The sequence below is a fragment of the Peromyscus californicus genome, unplaced genomic scaffold (genome assembly GCF_007827085.1).
Source record: "Peromyscus californicus insignis strain IS unplaced genomic scaffold, ASM782708v3 Scaffold_93__1_contigs__length_160689, whole genome shotgun sequence".
In the NCBI taxonomy this organism is placed as follows: domain Eukaryota; kingdom Metazoa; phylum Chordata; class Mammalia; order Rodentia; family Cricetidae; genus Peromyscus; species Peromyscus californicus.
Window position 1 is genome coordinate 20,185 of NW_026294610.1, and position 17,913 is coordinate 38,097.

At 51.9% G+C, this 17,913-nt stretch overlaps 1 protein-coding gene across 8 annotated transcripts; it reads left to right on the forward strand.

Moving 5' to 3' along the window:
- Positions 1 to 1,071: 1,071 nt before the first annotated feature.
- LOC128105034 (homeobox protein goosecoid-2-like) lies at positions 1,072 to 17,911 on the forward strand. Of its 8 annotated transcripts, none has more exons than XM_052729848.1 (7): positions 1,072 to 1,597; positions 12,417 to 14,172; positions 14,895 to 15,353; positions 15,581 to 15,834; positions 16,674 to 16,973; positions 17,444 to 17,519; positions 17,792 to 17,911. In XM_052729848.1, the coding sequence occupies exons 3-5, from the start codon at positions 15,104 to 15,106 to the stop codon at positions 16,773 to 16,775; spliced, it is 606 nt and encodes a 201-aa protein (XP_052585808.1). In that variant the 5' UTR covers positions 1,072 to 1,597; positions 12,417 to 14,172; positions 14,895 to 15,103; the 3' UTR covers positions 16,776 to 16,973; positions 17,444 to 17,519; positions 17,792 to 17,911. The 8 variants fall into 8 exon arrangements, with proteins under 8 accessions (XP_052585808.1, XP_052585812.1, XP_052585807.1 ...); XM_052729852.1 differs by having other exon boundaries at positions 1,072 to 1,552; positions 16,674 to 16,984; XM_052729847.1 differs by having other exon boundaries at positions 1,072 to 1,552.
- The last annotated feature ends 2 nt before the right edge of the window (positions 17,912 to 17,913 follow it).

Consider the following 17,913-nt stretch of genomic DNA (forward strand, 5'->3'; position numbering starts at 1 on the left):
ACCCTGCAGATGTTAGGATCCTGGTCTCGGCACGCCCCCTTGTGGCCCGTTGGAAGAACGGCTTTCCGCGGTGACCGTGACGCCTCCCTCTGCCCGCAAAGCTGCAGGACCAGGTCCTTTCCGCCCACGAGCCCAGGGACGGAGATGGCCACGTGGGCGTTCCGCCTGGTGTCGGTGAGGCCGGTCTGGCTGACTTGTTGCGCCCCTCCCACGGTGTCCAAAGGCGCCGCCCGACACCGCTAGGGTGTCAATCCCGTCAACAGTCATCACTGCCTACATCTGCTACTGGAGTCTGTCTGCATGGACGTCCTCCGCCTTCAGGGTTCCGGGACCGCCAGGGCATGCTGGAAGAAGCAGGTTTTGTCTCTTTGGAGTTATATTGGTTGTTCATCATTTTGGAAAATCATTTCCCTTGGTGATATTTAACCTGTATTTTAAAATCTTTCTTTCTTTCTTTTTTTTTTTTTTTTTTTGAGACAGGGTTTCTCTGTGTAGCTTGGAACCTGTCCTGGATGTTGCTCTGTAGCCCAGGCTGGCCTCGAACTCACAGAGATCCGCCTGGCTCTGCCTCCCGAGTGCTGGGATTAAAGGCATGCGCCACCACTGCCCGGCTTGTATTTTAAAATCTTAATTTGCATGTAGACAGAGAGCCTTTTCTTTTATATCTCTCCTGACGTAGAATAAACAGGCACACCTGTCTTTACCAGGCCCATGGTGAGTGGAGTCTTATTCACAAAATAGAAGGACTATTTCATTGGAAATTACCTTTCATTTCCAATTCATGCTAGAACATTGTATTAAGTTCTCTGAGAGGTCTGATGACATTGCTGTGAACTTTTATTTCAGGAGGTGAGAAGGGCTACTCAGAATAACTCACTGTAAAAAGGGATATAATGTAGCCCCAAAGTAACAGGAGGACAAGCACGGTGGTCCACAGGGATAAAGATCTGACCCGTCTTTCCCAGATTTTCCTCTCTTGTGGTAGAGGCCATCGGCGGGCTGTGGCTTCCCTTCCCTGTCACACTGAGCATGCGCCTCACCTTCTCATTGAGCATGCGCCTCACCTCCCATTAAGAGAGCGGGTTTATAAACAGGAGGTAAGAGTCAAGCTGCGTTTGGAGGGACAGAGATGAATGGGTTCTTAGAGCGACAGAATGGCTAGGATATCTGCTGAGCCCCTGGGGGAGTCTGCACATGCAAGGACGGAGGATGGAAAAAAAGTCTCACCCGTGACTGCATCCCGCTGGAGACCAGGAAAACTGGCGGTGTCATTCAGTTCAAGTCCCAAGGCTTGTGCACCACGGGAGCCCATGGAGGAGAGGAGGAGGATGCATCAGCTGAAGCAGGGATGTATAGGAACGGGTGACTTCTTCCATCACGCCGCCGTCTGCTCTGTTCAGGTCCTCCACGACAATGGGATCACGCTGGGGAGTGCAATCAACTTTCCTGATTTTCAGCGCTGCTCTTCCCTGCTTCCAAAGCCCGTGTGCTCGAGCAGTGGTTCTCCACCTTCCTCCCGCTGTGACCCTTTCATACAGTTCCTCATGTTGTGGTGAGCCCGCAACTATAAAATTATTTTCATTGCTACTTCATAACTGTAAGTTTTGCAACTATTATGAACCGTAATGTAAATATCTGATATGCAGGATGGTCTTAGGAGACCCCTGTGAAAGGGGTTGTTCAACACCCAAAGGGGTTTCCACCCACAGGTTGAGAAGCCCTGTGTTAGAGGCTTCGTTCGTCCTTAGCCTGGCAATTTTGGGAGGCGACAGAATCTTTTAAGAGGAGGAACCTCAAGCTGGTGGTGGCTCACACCTTTAATCCCAGCACTTTGGAGGCAGAGGCAGGCTGACTACTGAGTTCGAGGCCAGTTGGTCTACAGAGCAAGTTCCAGGTTAGCTAGAGAAACACTAACACACACACACACACACACACACACACACACACTCACACTCACACACACTCACACACAAGCAAAGAACAACAACAACAAAAGAACTTAGTGGGGAATCTTAGGCAGTTGTAGGTGTGTATTTTCCTTTTCTCTTGTTTCCAGGAATGAGGTCATCAGGATTCCCCAGCTGACCGTGTGCTCCCAACATGGTGTGTTGCCCCACCATAACCCAAAAGTAACAGGGCCGGCCGACTGACCTTGACTGAAACCTCTGAACTATGGCTCCAAATAAGCCCCTCCTCTTTTTTAAGGGCATGTCTCCGGTGTTTTGTTACAGTCACAGTCCATCATTTAGAATGCTAGTCTCCTAAAAACCCCTTATGGATACACCCAGCCATAGTCTATCTTGAGAACCCCACAGGCTTAAGAGTTGAAACATAAAATTGGTCCTCAGTTTGGAAACCTCATCTGTGGCCCCACCTCTGCCCTCAGAATTGCCCTGTGACTGAGCCTCTGGTTATTCATCTGGTGACCAGCAGCTGAAGGCTTTGAGTACTGATGTCCTCGTCAGGCGATTGTGTGGAGGGCTCCACATCCTGCCTCACACTTCTTCTTCTTCTTCTTCTTCTCCTTCTTCTTCTTCTTCTTCTTCTTCTTCTTCTTCTTCTTCTTCTTCTTCTTCTTCTTCTTCTTCATTATTATTATTTTTTTTATAAATTTTTAAGATTTGTTTATTATGTATATAGCATGCATGACCAGAAGAGGGTACCAGATCTCATTACAGATGGTTGTGAGCCACCATGTGGTTACTGGGAATTGAACTCAGGACCTCTGGAAGAGCAGTCAGTGCTCTTAACCTCTGAGCCATCTCTCCAGCCCCATGCCTCACACTTCTAAGGTATGTGCTGCCCATCCAGGAGCCAGCTCCTCCATTGACCCATGTGGAAGCCCCTCCTCACCTACTGCTAACTCCCATGGTCTTTTATCTCTTTCTCAGACCTATGTGCTGGGCTACCTGTGTCCAAGCCTGTAGGGTAGCCAATCCCAACAACAGCCATTCCCGGTGCTCTTTGTCAAGATGATCTTAGCAACGTCTGAGTTATAGGGTCAGCCTTCATGGCAGGCGCTGCATGGGTGGAGCATCCCTGGGGGAGAGCTGATGCTCCTTCAGGGCTGTGAGAGCTAGCACAGCATTTGCTCAAGGCCTTTGAAGGGAGCGCACTGCTCACCCGGAGGCCTGCTGTGCGGAGATTTTCTACAGCTTTCACCATGTTGTGTGGTAGCTGCTGTTAGTCAGGGTTTGGACTAACTTGCCAGCTGCTGAGAAAAAACCGTCTGCAGAGTGACAGAATGGGCCAGGGGCTTCTGTTTAATGACGTCATGAGTAGGAGAACTGGTCTCGACTAATACAGATGTTTCTGTCTTGCCCAAGGGACCAGGGTTCCACACGCGTTTGTGCACTTGGCTGAGAGCAATATGTCTGTCTGCCCCCAGAGAGCCTTTCAGCAGGGAAAAGCATCTAAGTTTGATCCTCAGGACCCATGAAAAAGCCCAGATGGTGACATGCACGTGTAGTCCCAATACTCCCACAGTGAGACAGATGGCAGAGAGAGAGAGAGAGAGATCTAGCCAGAACCTGCAGAGCGGCAGAAATAAGAGAGACCCTGCTTCAACAAGGTGGAGGGTGGGGCTTGACTCCTGAAACCTGTCCCCTGACCTCCACACTCATGCCATGGCAAGTGTGTCTGCACACGAAAGAACATTTAAAATGCCTCTAAAAGACAGACAGGCAGAAAGAAAGAAAGAAAGAAAAAGAAAGAAAGAGGGGGAGAAAAAAAGAAGAAGGAAAGAAAGAAGGAAAGAAAGAAAGGGAAAAAGAAACGAAGGAAGGAGGAAATAAGTAAATAAGTAAATAAGTAAATAAATAAATAAATAAATAAATAAATAAATAAATAAATAAATAACTGCAAGCCTTTCAGAGCTTTTCCTAAATGGAAAACACCCCCACCAGAAGAGCTCAGCATGGCACAGCTCCCTAGGATTCTAAGCAACCCCTTGTGCCTGGTTGAATTGAACATATAGAGCAACAGGACCGTTGCCTGTTCCCTTCTCCTCTCCTCCCCAACCAGAAACTTCTTGAGGGGTAAAAAAAAAAAAAAAAAGCCGCCTTTCTGGGAATCTCCATCGTACGTCTTCTTTGGAAACATCAGGCACACTGTAGAGACACTCCCAGGCCAGTTCTGCCCCATGCTCTGAGAGCAGGCGTCGTCCGATGGGAACAGCTCACTTGACCACCTTCCCCTCCATCGTGAAACCGATTGTTTCTCAGAACCAGATCTCAGCTCTGCCTTAGAATCTTGATTCTCAGAGGGTTTGGGATACTCCCAGATTCCTGCCTAGAGGCCAGTGAAAGCCTCCGTGTACAGGGTGGGGTCCTTCCTGCTCCTGCAGAACTCGGGATGCACTGAGGGGCCTGTGACATGCCCATCGAGGCTCTCAGCTCTGGTTTCTTGTCTGGGAACCTTCAAGGGCTCCTATGTGGATGTAGATGCCAATATCCATTGCCACCTTCTGTGCTGTAACTCAGTGATTTTGGCCCTAGCCTCGCTTACCAGTGACTTCCCTGAGTTGTAACCCTCAAGAATGCCATGAGGGTCACTAGATCCACTCAGTGTCCAGGTCATGCTAATGACTCCCCAACCTCCAGCCTCTCTCCAGGCAATAGCCAAGCTCTCTCTCATCATGGTCCTCTTTGCTTGCTGCGGCCTTCCGACCACACACCAGTGACCCAGCCTTGCATTGCAACCACCACCTCAAACCCCAGCTCTCCTATCATTTGTTGCCCAGAAGACCTTGGGACCTTCATGACCATGACATTGGAATAGAGTCTTGGAGCTACAGCGGAATGTGCCATCCTTTTGCCTAGACTTCCGGTCCCTCTCCAGTAGGAGCTCATAGCTACTATGTATAGTTCTGTCCATACATCAGGGAGTCCCCTCTCACATCCTGGGGAGGTCTTTGCAGCCAGCCTCTCCCTCTGACCCACATAAAATTTCCCACAATGAATCTCCCTTATGCTACTGCACAGTGAACCCTTGGGAGATGGCACTCCTGGGGCTCCGGTATGGGTGACAAGGAATACACCTGCTGCCCTATGTTCTTGAACCTGAATAGGGGACACGTCATCTTTTCTTTATCTTTCCCAGCTGTGCCCATCAGCTATGGCATGCAGAGGCCCGCTCCTTACACTTCGAGGTTCAGATGGTTTGGGGGGAAGGAATCGAGCCCCAGAAGGGACTTCCCCTTATACAAGGAACAACGCACCCCTTCTTTGTTATGGTTTGGACCTCAAGTGTCCCCGACAGACCCAAGTCTTGATGCCTGGTCCCCGGCTCGTGGTGCTGTTCTGAAGGTTCAGGAGCCTTTGAGAAGCAGGGCCTGGCTGGGCGGTGGTGGCGCACGCCTTTCGTCCCAGCACTCAGGAGGCAGTGACAGCTGGATCTCTGAGTTCGAGGCCAGCCTGATCTATAGAGTGAGTTCCAGGACAGCCAGGGCTACCTAGAGAAACCCTGTCTCAAAAACAAACAAACAAAAACAAAACAAATAAAGAAGTGAAGCCTGGCCTTTAAACGGTGGGGTGGAAGCAGGTCTTCAGGACTGAACCTTTGAAAGTTATACCTGTTTTGGGTTGTGATCTGTATTCTCTGTCCCCCAGCCTGCCACCGTGTGAGCAAGAAGCTGCCATAGACCAAGGTCCTCCACACAGCTTTCCCCACCATGACGGGCTTGACTCTGACTGTTGGGAACCCCGGCCATCACCCATCCTTCTCCCTAAGTTATTTTATCACAGTGATGAGAAAAGGAACAGATGCACACCTAACGCCAGGGTGTCACGTGCCTCCTCCCATCTCCGAGAGGAGACGGGGGCCTCTTCCAGAGATGGAACACTTCTATGTTAGACTCAGAAGGGAGGGATTCGAATCGGCCGTTGGAATAATTTTAGTTTTTGCTCTGAAATCACATTTCCTGACCTGCAACATTGCCTTGACATCTGTGAAACCAGGAAACTGATGAAGTCTCCTGGTGTAGATGAAATTCTAAACGGTTTTATTAAATAAGAAACACAGAGCCGGGGACTGGAGAGATGGCTCAGAGGTTAAGAGCAGCGACTGCTCTTCCAGAGGTCCTGAATTCAATTCCCAGCAACCACATGGTGGCTCACAACCATCTGTAATGAGATCTGGCGCCCTTCTCTGTATACATAATAAATAAATAAATCTTAAAAAAAAAAAAAGAAACACAGAGCCAAATACAGAGTTAAAAGCCCAAGAGATCCGAGCACTAGCGAAGAGCCAAGACCACCTTATCTTACCACTCACTGCCATCCTTCCCCTGAGAGAGAGACCTTCTTCCTGTGTGTCTTGAGTTTTATTGCTTTCCTGTTCTGCCTTCTCATTGGCTCTAAGCCCAGCCACATGACCTCCTCATCACTGCCTGTCTATACAGACCTCCAGGTCTCTATGGTTGGTACTGGCATTAAGGGCGTGTGTCACCATGCTTGGTGTCCTTGACCACACAGAGATTCTGCCTGCCATGTGATCAGATTAAGGGCATGGGCTACCACCACCTGACTTCTATTCCTGGCTCACTAATGACCTCTGATCTCCAGGCAAACTTTATTTATTAACATACAAATAAAATCACATTTCAGCACAATTAAAATATCACCACATCCTGGCATCTTAAAAATTGGACCTGTGAAATTGGCGTGCCCTAATAAATGGCAAGCCAAAGGCCCAAGGGCATGTACATGTCATTAGACACCCCAAACTTGCCCACAGAGGTACCCTGAGCACCGTGGAGGTTCCCTACTACACCCTGTCCTGTGTTCCATACTCCATTCCAAATTCTTCTGAGATCACCTCTTCTTTAGATTTATCTGTTTATTTTGCGGTACTGTGGGTGTGAGCCCAGGGCCTTCTACAATGCCAAACAAGTACTCCACTGAACAGAACCCCCGGTCCCCTTTTACTTTTTATTTTGAGACAACATCTCACAAGGTTGGCAAAGCTGGTTTTGGACTCACTCTGTAACCCAAGCTGGCCCTGAACCTCTGATCTAACCTAAGTCTCCTCAGTAGCTGGGATTACAAGCCTGGGCCACTGGGCGAAGCTAGCCATTCCGTTTAATACATTACCTGCACCTGCAACAGCCCCTCAAGGTTTGACGTAAGACCCCGATAGTTTGCGAAATAGTGAGAGAGAAAGGGGGGTCCCACAGAGCCAGACACCCAAAGAGGCAATGACTTCCTTAAAGCCATGGGTCAGATGGAAAAACACAGGTTGACCAAATCAGAAGACTTGGTATCTAAAAGCAGTCCTTCTTCAAGTGGGTAGAAGTCACCTGGGGGTCACACACAGTAACATAATCTTCTAATCCCCAAAACCCAGCATGGGGGGACCGCTGTGCTAGACACGGTCCATGCTCCATCAGACATCGGGGACCCCTTCCTAGTTTTTATGACTCACTGGTTTTTATGGCTCACTGGCCTCCTATAACCAGAAAGGGCATCCTCTGGCCACTGGCTGATAGTGAAGTCTGCTCTTTTGCCAGGGCTGAAGTAAACAATGGTAAAATTTGCATGACGTAAACCATAGCCTTCAAAGCCATGCCTCTGACCACTCACTTCTTTCAGACAGCCCCCACCTCCTGGTTCTATCACTTCTCAATAACGCCATGACACGATCAATCTATCAATGGGTAAATCCATTGATTGTCAGAGCCTTCAAGATCCTATCCCCTGGGCTGGAGAGATGGCTCAGAGGTTAAGAGCACTGGCTGCTCTTCCAGAGGTCCTGAGTTCAATTCCCAGCACCCACATGGTGGCTCACAGCCATCTATAGTGGGGTCTGATGCCCTCTTCTGGAGTGCAGGTGTACATGCAAATAGAGCACTCATACACATAAAATAAATAAATAGATCTTTAAAAAATCCAATCACCTATCAATAATAGTGTCACCAGCTACGGGCCAACCCTCTAACACATGAGTAGCTGGAGGTAGGTTTCAGAGAGAGTCTATGCATAAGAAGGGGCAGGGGTGTGCTTTTAAAAAGGTGGACATTTTCAGGGTGATTGAAGGACACAAGGTGGTAATAAAAAGCACCTGTTGGGGCTGGAGAAGGCTCAGAGCCCACACCGCCCTTCTAGAGGACCCAAGTTTGAGTCCCAGCATCCGTATCAGCTGATTCCCAAACACCTGTAACTCCAGCTGCAGGGATATCCAACCTCTGGCCTCTGGGCACCTGCACTCATGTGCACACACCAGACACACAGACATAATTAAAAGTCATTAAAAAAAATTTTTTTTTTGAAAAGTAACTGCCGTACCGGAGTCCAGAAGAAGAGTGTAAAAAGTTGAGTTTTCACACTTTGGCTTATACCCACCCATACTGAAAGGACCATGAAGAGTAGCTTTTCCGTGTGGCCCAGGGAAACAGCTGCTGTGTAGGGCCAGTGTGACTCAGCCCAGCAGAGTGAAGGCAACTCTGCTTTGTGTTTCCTGGTTTGGGAGGGACGCTGTTTGGGTTGATGAAAACTGTCCCGCTTGTCTTTGTCCTTCAGGAAGTGTGCCGGCAAGGCACCAAGCAGTGTGTTCCCAACTTCCCCGTTCTGGTCCTGGGAGGGGAATGCTGCCCCCTGAAGAATGCTTGGGGCCCGCTGGAGCCAGGTCAGGTGGAAGCCCAAGTGCCAAGCAGTCATTTCAAGAGATTGATGGAGGGGGCGTGTGTCCTGGGGGAGGCTAAGGCCTGGTATAGTTCCATTGCTCTTATTTACAGCCCACCCCTGGGCATCCATCACCCCCTGACAGCTCACCATAAACTGATGACTGTGGCCTTCCTGCCCAGCCCTTAGCTGGAGCCATGCTAGCCTCAGAGTCACAGACAAGTGGAGGCATGGAGAAGGAGGTGACAGAGCGTGTCCTGACCCCTATGAGCTCATTAGCTAGAGAGAAGGTGTATGTACACATGCTTGCACCCCTAAATGTTTTTATAGCCAACATTTGTGAGATAAACATAGCACAGATAACTTGATTCTTCGTTTAGTACAGGAAAAAGAAGCACACGTAACCTGAGCAGTAAGTAACCCAAGCAGTTGTTTGAAGCTGCTTTGGGGAGAAGGCATCAGAGAGTCTTTGCTGTCTTGGTTAGTTGGTTAGTTGCCTGGCTTTTACTGTGTGTGTGTAAGAGTATGTATGTATTTGGCTGGGCAGCGGCGCACATCTTTAATCCCAGTACTCAGGAGGCAGAGGCAGGCAGATCTATGTGAGTTCAAGGCCAGCCTGGTCTACAGAGCAAGTTCCAGGACAGCCAGGGCTACACAGTGAAATCCTGTCTTAAAACAACAACAAAAAGAGTATATATATATATATGTCTACGTGTGTATGTCTTTGTGTTTGTATGTATGTATAAGAGAATGTGTGAGTATGTGAGTCTGTGAATTTATGTGTGTTTGTGTATATATATATGTGTATGTGAATACGTGTGTATGTATTGTGTGCATGTATATGTGTATCTGTGTGTGAGTGTGTCTATGCATCTGTGCATGTGTGTGTGAGTGTGTGTGTGTGTGTCTGTGCATGCATGAGAGAGAGTACATATTTGTGTGCTTCTTCAGACAGCAGGTATACTAGTGCATTGGTTCTCAATGTGTGGGTCACGACCTCTTTGGGGTTGTCACATATCAGATACCCCGCATATCAAATATTTACATTACAATTCACAACAGTAGCAAAATTACAGTTGTGAAGTAGCAACAAAATAATTTTATGATTGCGTGGGGGGGGGGGAGGTCACCACAACATGAGGAACTGTATTAAAGGGTCACAGCAGCATTAGGAAGGTTGAGAACCGCTGTACTAGTGGAATCCAACGCAATATGGCTGCATGTGTATTTCCTGTGTTTAGTCAGCACAGCGGATGGGCAATACTCCAGGGGCTAAGGGATAGGGCATGCCCACATGGTCACTCAGTCCCAAGCGTATCCCAGCGGGACCCATGGCTAGGAGCAGCCACCCCCACTGTGGCTGGAGTGTGTGAGGACCAGGATTTGGAGTCAGAAGTCTAGGTGAGGGTCCCCAGTGAGACCCTTCCTTTATTGATGGCAGGTCTTTGTCCCTCCCTATCTTGTCAGTGGAAAGGGTGCCAATCAAATGACCCAACACAGAGCTGAAGGGCTGAAAACCCCAGGTGCTCCTGGGAGGCGGCCGCAAATCTCCGCTTCGGGGCCCCTGAGGTACAGTGTAGGCCTGGGACTTGGACAGATGGTTTCCATGGAGGACAAACAAACCTCTACGTGCCCCAGAAGACACAGCCGTGATACGTCAACACCTTAATGGTCTAGAGAACACATCCTCACCAATGCTGCGTTTGCCCTAACGCATCCATCTTGTGTGGTCAAGAGATACAGCTCACGGTCTGTCCTCAGAGAGCTTACCTTTGACATACCAGATTCTCTCTCCCTTCCTCCTCCCACCGGGTAAACCTCCGTGGAACGCGTCTGGCCAGGGAAGGCAGCTGGTACAATGACCCCCGTCCCTAAGTGACCAAAATGCAGCAGGAGAGACGACAGCCACTGTGACCACTTGGTTAGAAAAATGCAAGGACCCGCAGAGAAGTGTTTCTGTCCATTGCCAAGTGACAAACTGTCTTCAAATGTCAGGGTTTAAAATAGCAGTGCTCACTGAGGCTCTCGCGTCACTGCGGGTCAGGGTGCAGAGAAGGCACGGGGCGGGGCGGGGTGGGGGGGACGACACGACAATCTGTCCGTGCCATCGGGTACATCCTCTCCCCGTGGCCAGGACTCCCTCGTGCGTCCCCATGGCGAGAGGCAGAGAGAAGGGTTGTCCTTCTGAACTCAGCTCAGGAGTCACAGGCAGGGCTTCATCACCAGTCCCCCACGGAAGGGACACAGACTCCACCTCTGGATCGGGACCATCCTGCAGGCTGGGTTGAGCGTATGGGAGGGGCCAGTTTGGAAGACCCAGCCCGCTCTGTTAGGAGAATGGGATGGAGGCATCCAGAGAGACGTTCTAGGAGAGGCGACGCTTGGCCTGCATCTTGAGGACTGGAGAAATGAGATGTGAGAAGGGGAAAGGAAAAGATTCCCGGGGGGTGGGGGGGGGGGGGTGGGGGGGTGAGGGCGGGGCAGCATCCCCACAGGCCAGGAGGCTGAAGAGGCAGGGAAAGCGAGCCAGCACAGGCAGTTTCCTGAGGTGGGGAGGAACGTGTGTGCAGCGGGGGCCGAGGTGGGGATGCAGCTGCAGGGTCAGGGAGCTTAACCCGGAAATGTTCCTGGGCCCACTGGCTGCCAGCGCCTCTGAGAACTAAAGGAAATGAGGTCTTAGGTGTTTCCACGCCGTTTGGGGGACCTGGATTAAAGTCTTCGGTTAAAGTGATCTAAAGGGTCTCTTCCTGCCCGCGCATCTGTGGAAGCAGAACGGACTGAACTACATTCCCCAGGAGGCTCATGTGGTAAGGGGGTGCCTTGGGGAAATGGTTAGCCCCTGAGGACTCAGACCTAATCCCTTGGTGGAGTCATCATGGGATGGTGCTGGGAGATGGTGAAAGCAGGAGGTAGGGACTAGGACCCGGGTCCTTGGAGTTGTACCCTGGGATGATGCACCTTGTCCTGGGCCCCTTCCTCCTTCTCTGTACATCCTAGCCACCACGAGTATTATTCTATTTAGCTTTGCTCTGCCAAACTCTCTCACTGGCCACAGCGATCAAACAAGCTGACTGTTTGTTAGGGTTTCTGTTGCTGCGATGAAACACCATGACCAAAAGCAGGCTGGGGAGGAAAGGGTTTATTGGGCTTATACTTCCACATCTCTGTTCATCACTGAAGGAAGTCAGGACAGGAACTCACACCAGGCAGGGACCAGGAGCTGATGCAGCGGCCATGAAGGGCTGCTGCTCTGTCGTCTTACTCTGCAAATGGGATTAAGCTGAGGACTTGGAGAGAGGGGCTGTTCCTGAGGTATTCCACTGGGTCCACCAGAGTCACAATGACTCTGACAAGAAGAGGGGTGAAAAGTCAGAATGAGGTGCCCGTGAGAAAGCTTCATCCCAGTATTGTGGGATTTGCTGATGATGGGAAGAGGAGGGCATGAGCCACAGGCCCTGGGTGACTTCTAGAAGCTGGAGAAGTCCAAGGCAGCCAGGAATGACGGCACACATCTGTGCTCCCAGCTCCTGGACTGAGGTCAGCCCTAAGTTAGCAAAGGTCAAAAACAAAAAATAAAAGAGCAAAGGACTGTGTTGTTTTAAAGAAACTTCAGAATAAAATGCAGCTAGTGGACACCTTGATTCCAACCAAAGAGACCTGCAAAGTCACATTGCATGTCTGTGGCAGCTTGATACAACAGCCATGGATACTAAGGTGTCTGAATATCTTTGGGATTCCAGTGATTTTTTAATTTAAATATGATTACATCATTTTTTCCTTTCCTTTTTCTTCCTCCAGCTCTTCTAATGCACCTCCTTGCAACTTATAGAAGAAGGGTTTTGTGTGCTTACATTTCTAGAGGGATAAGAGTTCATCCCCATCACAGTGGGGAAGCTTGGCAGAGGGAGGGCATCATGGCTGCAGCAGCAAGCTGAGAACTCACATTTCAAACCACAAGCATGAAGCAGAAAGTGAACTGAGAATAGCCTGGCTTTTTTTTTCCCAATTCATTTAACTTTATCTTATGTGCATTGCCATGAAGATGACTGATCCCAGGTTATGGGAGTTCCAGACAATTAGCCGACATGTAGGCGCTGGGAACTGAACCCACGACCTCTGGAAGAGCAGCCAGTGCTCTCAACTGCTGAGCCATCTCTCCAGCATGGCTTTTAAAGCCCAAAGCCCAACCCCAGTGACACACTTCCTCTAGCAAGCCGTCCCTCCTAAACCTCCCCAAACAGCACCGCCAACTGGGGACCAAGTCTTCGAACGTCCAAGCCTGTGGAGGCATCTCGTTCAAACCACAGTGATGCAAGTATCTGAGTCCCTTCTGTTTCTGTAAGCAACCTCTGCAACTAGACTTCAGCAGGAGTCTTACGCTGGCTGTCATTGGTTCTCTGCTTGGGGGGGGGGTGGCCATTTATCTTTATCTCAGGAAGAGTGTCACATGACACTATAACACGATGAAAGTGGCATTGCCCCAATCAGCTCCAGGCAAGTTCAGAAGACACAGATGAGCCACAGACCCAAATGACGGCTACCTGCACAAGGCCTGGCTCCCTCACGGTGGTCCTGAGTGGCAGCATTGAGGGAGAAGTCCCCAAGGACACAGCTTCTGAAGAGCACCATGCCATCTTCCTACATGAAGAGAAACACAAGAGAAAGCAGGCAAGGCCACGGGCAGTGAAGGAGGAAGATACATCAGACATCACAGAGGCCTTTTTGCCCCTGGCCTTGCTGTCCCATTCTCAGAAGAACTCCAATCTCGGTGGTAGTAGTTGGCTACATCGTACCCCTGAGCACTGGAGTGGGCTTAGACACAGGTGTTCTATATCATTCTACATGAAGGTCTGCTAGACAAGGTTTCTACATCCAAAGGGTCACATGGGAGGTCTGGGGCTGTGGCAGCCATTCTGTAACCACGAGGCAGGCTGAAAGGTCACGCACAGAGCTAGTGATGCTATCCCTGAGCCTCTCAGATGAACACACTCTGAGACTTGCGACAGGGATGAGCCAGCAAGGTCCACCACTTTAAGTCCATAGCATCCTCACTGCTACTAGAGCAGTCAGCAGAGGAACCTAAAGAAGGGCTTGGTAATGGAAGAAGGGGGAGCGGGTTTGCTGCCTGCAATGGCGGCTAATGTTCCTGGGTCCTCACCCCTGCCTCCAGTGCAGTTCTGGACACCTCACACCTACTAACTGCTTAAACCCTAAGGACACATCCTTTTTTTTTGTTTTTTGTTTTTTTTGTTTTTTGTTTTTGTTTTTTTTTAACAGAGTCTCACTGCCTCTGTCTCTCAAAGGCTGGAATCATACCAGGCCTTTGTTTTTTTATTTTGGTTTGTTTAAGACAGATCTCACCAGACTGGCCTTCCTCTCCCAGCAATCCTCTTGCCTCAGCCACTGGAGCCCTGAGATCCTGCTATTACAAACTGCCTCTCCGTTCTCAACACTTGCCCCTTAAGGCCGACTCTTGATAGTTGACAGTATCATGACACTGGACAACCCAAGAGGAGCCTTTGGAATGTCACACAGCCAGGAGAGCTTAGGAAAGGTGAGGCGGTCTATTGCGCTGTCCTGTGAGACACACAACGTATTTTCAAAGATCAAAAGCAAAGTGCCTAAGCAAAGTGCTGGAGGTCCAAAGCTTCGTAATTGACGATGGCCTAAGTTAGGCCAAGTGGTGGTCTCTGGTGGGAAGAATAGTGGACAGGGGTTATATTGTAGGCAGAGCAGAACAGCCGGGCGGAGAGTAGCGGAGGAGCATGTGAGACCGCTCTTAGGCACTGTGGTGTGAGGGGGAAATTGATGTTGGAGGGAGTTGGGGCAATGGCATCAGGTCTTTTAAGATAGGAGGTAACAAGAGGATCGGCCTTAGACGGCATTAGAAAAACCTTCTAGACCCTGGAAAGACCGCACAGAATTGGTGGCTCTCCCAGCATTCGGGAGACAAGAAGCGGATGAATCTCTGAGTTGGGGGTCAGCCTCAACTTCCCACCGTGGAGGTTCAGACCTGGGCTCCAAAGTGAGCAAGTGCTGTGAAGTGGGATCACCTGATTGCCAAGGGTGCTGGGCTCATTCAAAGTAGGGGAGGGAGAAATTTGGATTCCAGGAATCTGCTTCACTTTCATGGGTGGCTACAGAACAAGGAAAGCCAGGGCAGAGCGGTGGCAGGGACTCTGGGCTCAGAGGTCTCCAGGATCCTGGCATCTCTCCCAGCAGGCGACTGCGCCACAGGAGATAGAGTGGGCTCCTGACCACCTCCTTTCCCTCCAGCTCTGGACGTGGCCGAGCACAGGGCTCCCTCCTGACAGCGCGGCTCCCTGCACCCAGACAGTGGCTCTCCCTCCTCGGTGGCCGGGGATTAGCTCTCTGAGGACTAGCGACGGGATTAGCACGCGCGAAAGCGGCGCCCGGCCCGGGGATTACCGCACCTCCCACCCCCGACGTATATATTCGGCCGCTCGCGCCGGCGACCCGCGGGCATGGCGACTGCAGGCAGCGCGGCGAGCCGCAGGGACCCTGGACGACCCTGCCCGTTCTCCATCGAGCACATCCTCTCCAGCCTGCCTGAACGCAGGCCCGCGGCGCGGCCGCTGCAGCCCGTCGGTGGCCGGAACCCCGCTGAGCCCGACGAGCCCGAGGCGCCTGCCGCCGCTGCGCCCTGCGCCTGCTGCTGTTGCTGCGGCCCGCGAGCAGCACCCCGCGGAGTCCCGGAGCCCGCGTCCGGACCCGGTGAGTGCGAGCGGTGGGGCGGGGCGGGGCGGGGCGGGGCGGGGCGGGGCGGGCCCCGGGATCTCGCAGGGCGGCCGGCGGGGCGGGGCGGGGCGGGGCGGGGCGGGGCGGGGCGGGGCGGGGCGGGGCCCCGGGCCCCGGGATCTCGCAGGGCGGCCGGCGGGGCGATCTCGGCTCCAACCCTAACCCTCACCATCTGCCTGACGCGCCCTCGCCCCGCCCCGCAGGCGTGCGGCTAGCGTGGCCGCTGAGGCTGGCACCCGCCGCTCCCTCGCCCCTGACGGCGCCGAGCGCAGGCTCGCCGGCGCTGACCGGCACGAGCGGCCCCGGCCCGCAGCGGCGCACGCGGCGCCACCGCACCATCTTCAGCGAGGAGCAGCTGCAGGCGCTCGAGGCCCTCTTCGTGCAGAACCAGTATGCCGACGTGGGCACGCGGGAGCGCTTGGCTGTCCGCATCCGCCTGCGAGAGGAGCGCGTGGAGGTGGGTGTCCGCCCGCAGCCCGGAGGCCACTCCCGCGTCACTCTTCTCTCTCAAAGACCGACCTTCCAGAGTGTGCCTCACCTCATAGCCCTCCACGCTGGAGGGAAACCCCCCCAGGATCAGTGGATGGGGGGCGCAGGACCAGTTCCCCCAGCAGGTTCTTTGAGTGTCGCCGGAACTGGGGTTAAGAGTCGTTGTCTCGGCCGGGCGGTGGTGGCGCACGCCTTTAATCCCAGCACTCGGGAGGCAGAGCCAGGCGGATCTCTGTGAGTTCGAGGCCAGCCTGGACTACCAAGTGAGTTCCAGGAAAGGCGCAAAGCTACACAGAGAAACCCTGTCTCGAAAATCCAAAAAAAAAAAAAAAAAGTCGTTGTCTCTGACTTCGTCTGTCTTCCCCCTTTCCCCTGCTGATGAAAAATGCTTTCCATTCATGTCCCAGATGTAGGCAAGTTAAGAAATGTGCAAAACTAGTCAGGCACTGTGGCACACGTCTGTAATTCTAACACTCGGGGAGGTGGAGACAGGAGGATCATGAATTCATCAAAGTTGTCCTTGACACATAGCGACTCAGAAGCCAGCCTAGATTACATGGGACTATGAAACACATGGAGACAGAGAGAGATATCCTGGTTGCTAGTGGGCCAAGACTGAGGAGACTGGGAAATCTCCGTGCAGGGAGTCTAGGTCCTTTTCTGTGTGTGGATAAGGGAAGTGACGCAGGTCCATTCACCTACACCTCTGTGGTGAAGCCTACCACCCCGCTCACCTACAAGCCCTTCCGAAGTTCTTTGGGTGTGGGTCCATGGACCCTGAGCTGTCTTGGTCCCTCTCCTCCTCAGGTCTGGTTCAAGAACCGCCGGGCCAAGTGGCGACACCAAAAGCGTGCTTCGTCAGCGAGGCTCCTGTCTGGAACCAAGAAACCTCCCAAGGACAGCTGTTGACAGTGTCTGGAGTGTCTCCTGGTTTGGGCAGTGACGTGGAGCACAAGAAAGTAGGAGGGAGGGAGACAGACCTACTTGAACAGAAACTAAGAGAGGACCGCAGTCTTCCAGCTGCCCAGTGCTGAGAGAGAGGGAATCCAAGACCTCCTCACCTATGAAGGGAGGGCACATGGGGCAGGAACCAGAGATCTCCTGCAGGTAAAGAGCAGGTCAGCTTCCTCAGGCACCATTACTGCCTAAAGAGGCCCTAACTCCACCCAGGGCCCCAAATCCTCTCCAGTGGAGTCTCCCTCCCCACCTCCTGCCTGCCTCCGGGACTGGCCCCTCATCTAGTCTTCCACCTTCTAAGCCAGGCAGTGGCATCGGCACAGGTCCTCAAAGGTTCAGCACTGGACCTTGGTGTCAGGACCTGTGGAATAAGAAGGTTGGTATTTTCCAGATCCCTGAACCTGCTCCTTCATCTCAGCCTTGTGCTGATACCAAGAAATAAACAAGATCTACAAATTCCACAGAAGAGTCAGAATCCCAAGTCCAGATGTCTCAGGCTTCATTTCCACACCTATAGAGGGGCTAGCTCCCCTCCCCCTTTCCAGGGAACGGGGGGTCAGCACGTCTTAGAGAGCCCAGTTCAACAGGTCTTCATCCCAGTCCTGTGTTTCCCCCATCAGGATTAAAGCCGGTGGATGGTGGCAAGGCCTCCTGGGATTTGCTGTGGCCTCTAAGTACCACCAACTTGCTTCACAGGTGGGAGACCTTGGGCTTCTTGTCCTTGGAGGTTTCTGTACAGTGGCATCTGCCACTAGGGCGGGCAAGAGGAGATTACATTCAGGGAACATCCCACCCCACCATCTTGGGGAATTTTGTCTTCCCTTCTATAGTCATGGTCACACAGAAGTGTGTTGGGGTACACCACAGCATGAAAGCATGGCTTCCATTCCCTGCTGACCTGTGCAGTCAGCTGGAGGCAGCTAACACCCCTGCACCTGGCCTAATCTCCTTACTCTGTCTCCTCACAGGTCCTGGTGTGGTGATAATCTGTGAGAGATGTGGTCCATCCATGAAAGCTAAACTCTAGAACCAATGGCAGGAGGTCTTGGCACTGTGTAAAGATGGCTGGTTTGGAGAACACTGAGCAGGC

Coding starts and splice junctions, on each gene's coding strand:
- LOC128105034 (XM_052729848.1), top strand. CDS start 15,104: ATGGCGACTGCAGGCAGCGCGGCGAGCCGCAGGGACCCTGGACGACCC. Junction 15,354..15,580: donor GGAGCCCGCGTCCGGACCCG/GTGAGTGCGAGC, acceptor CCCGCCCCGCAG/GCGTGCGGCTAGCGTGGCCG. Junction 15,835..16,673: donor TGCGAGAGGAGCGCGTGGAG/GTGGGTGTCCGC, acceptor TCTCCTCCTCAG/GTCTGGTTCAAGAACCGCCG.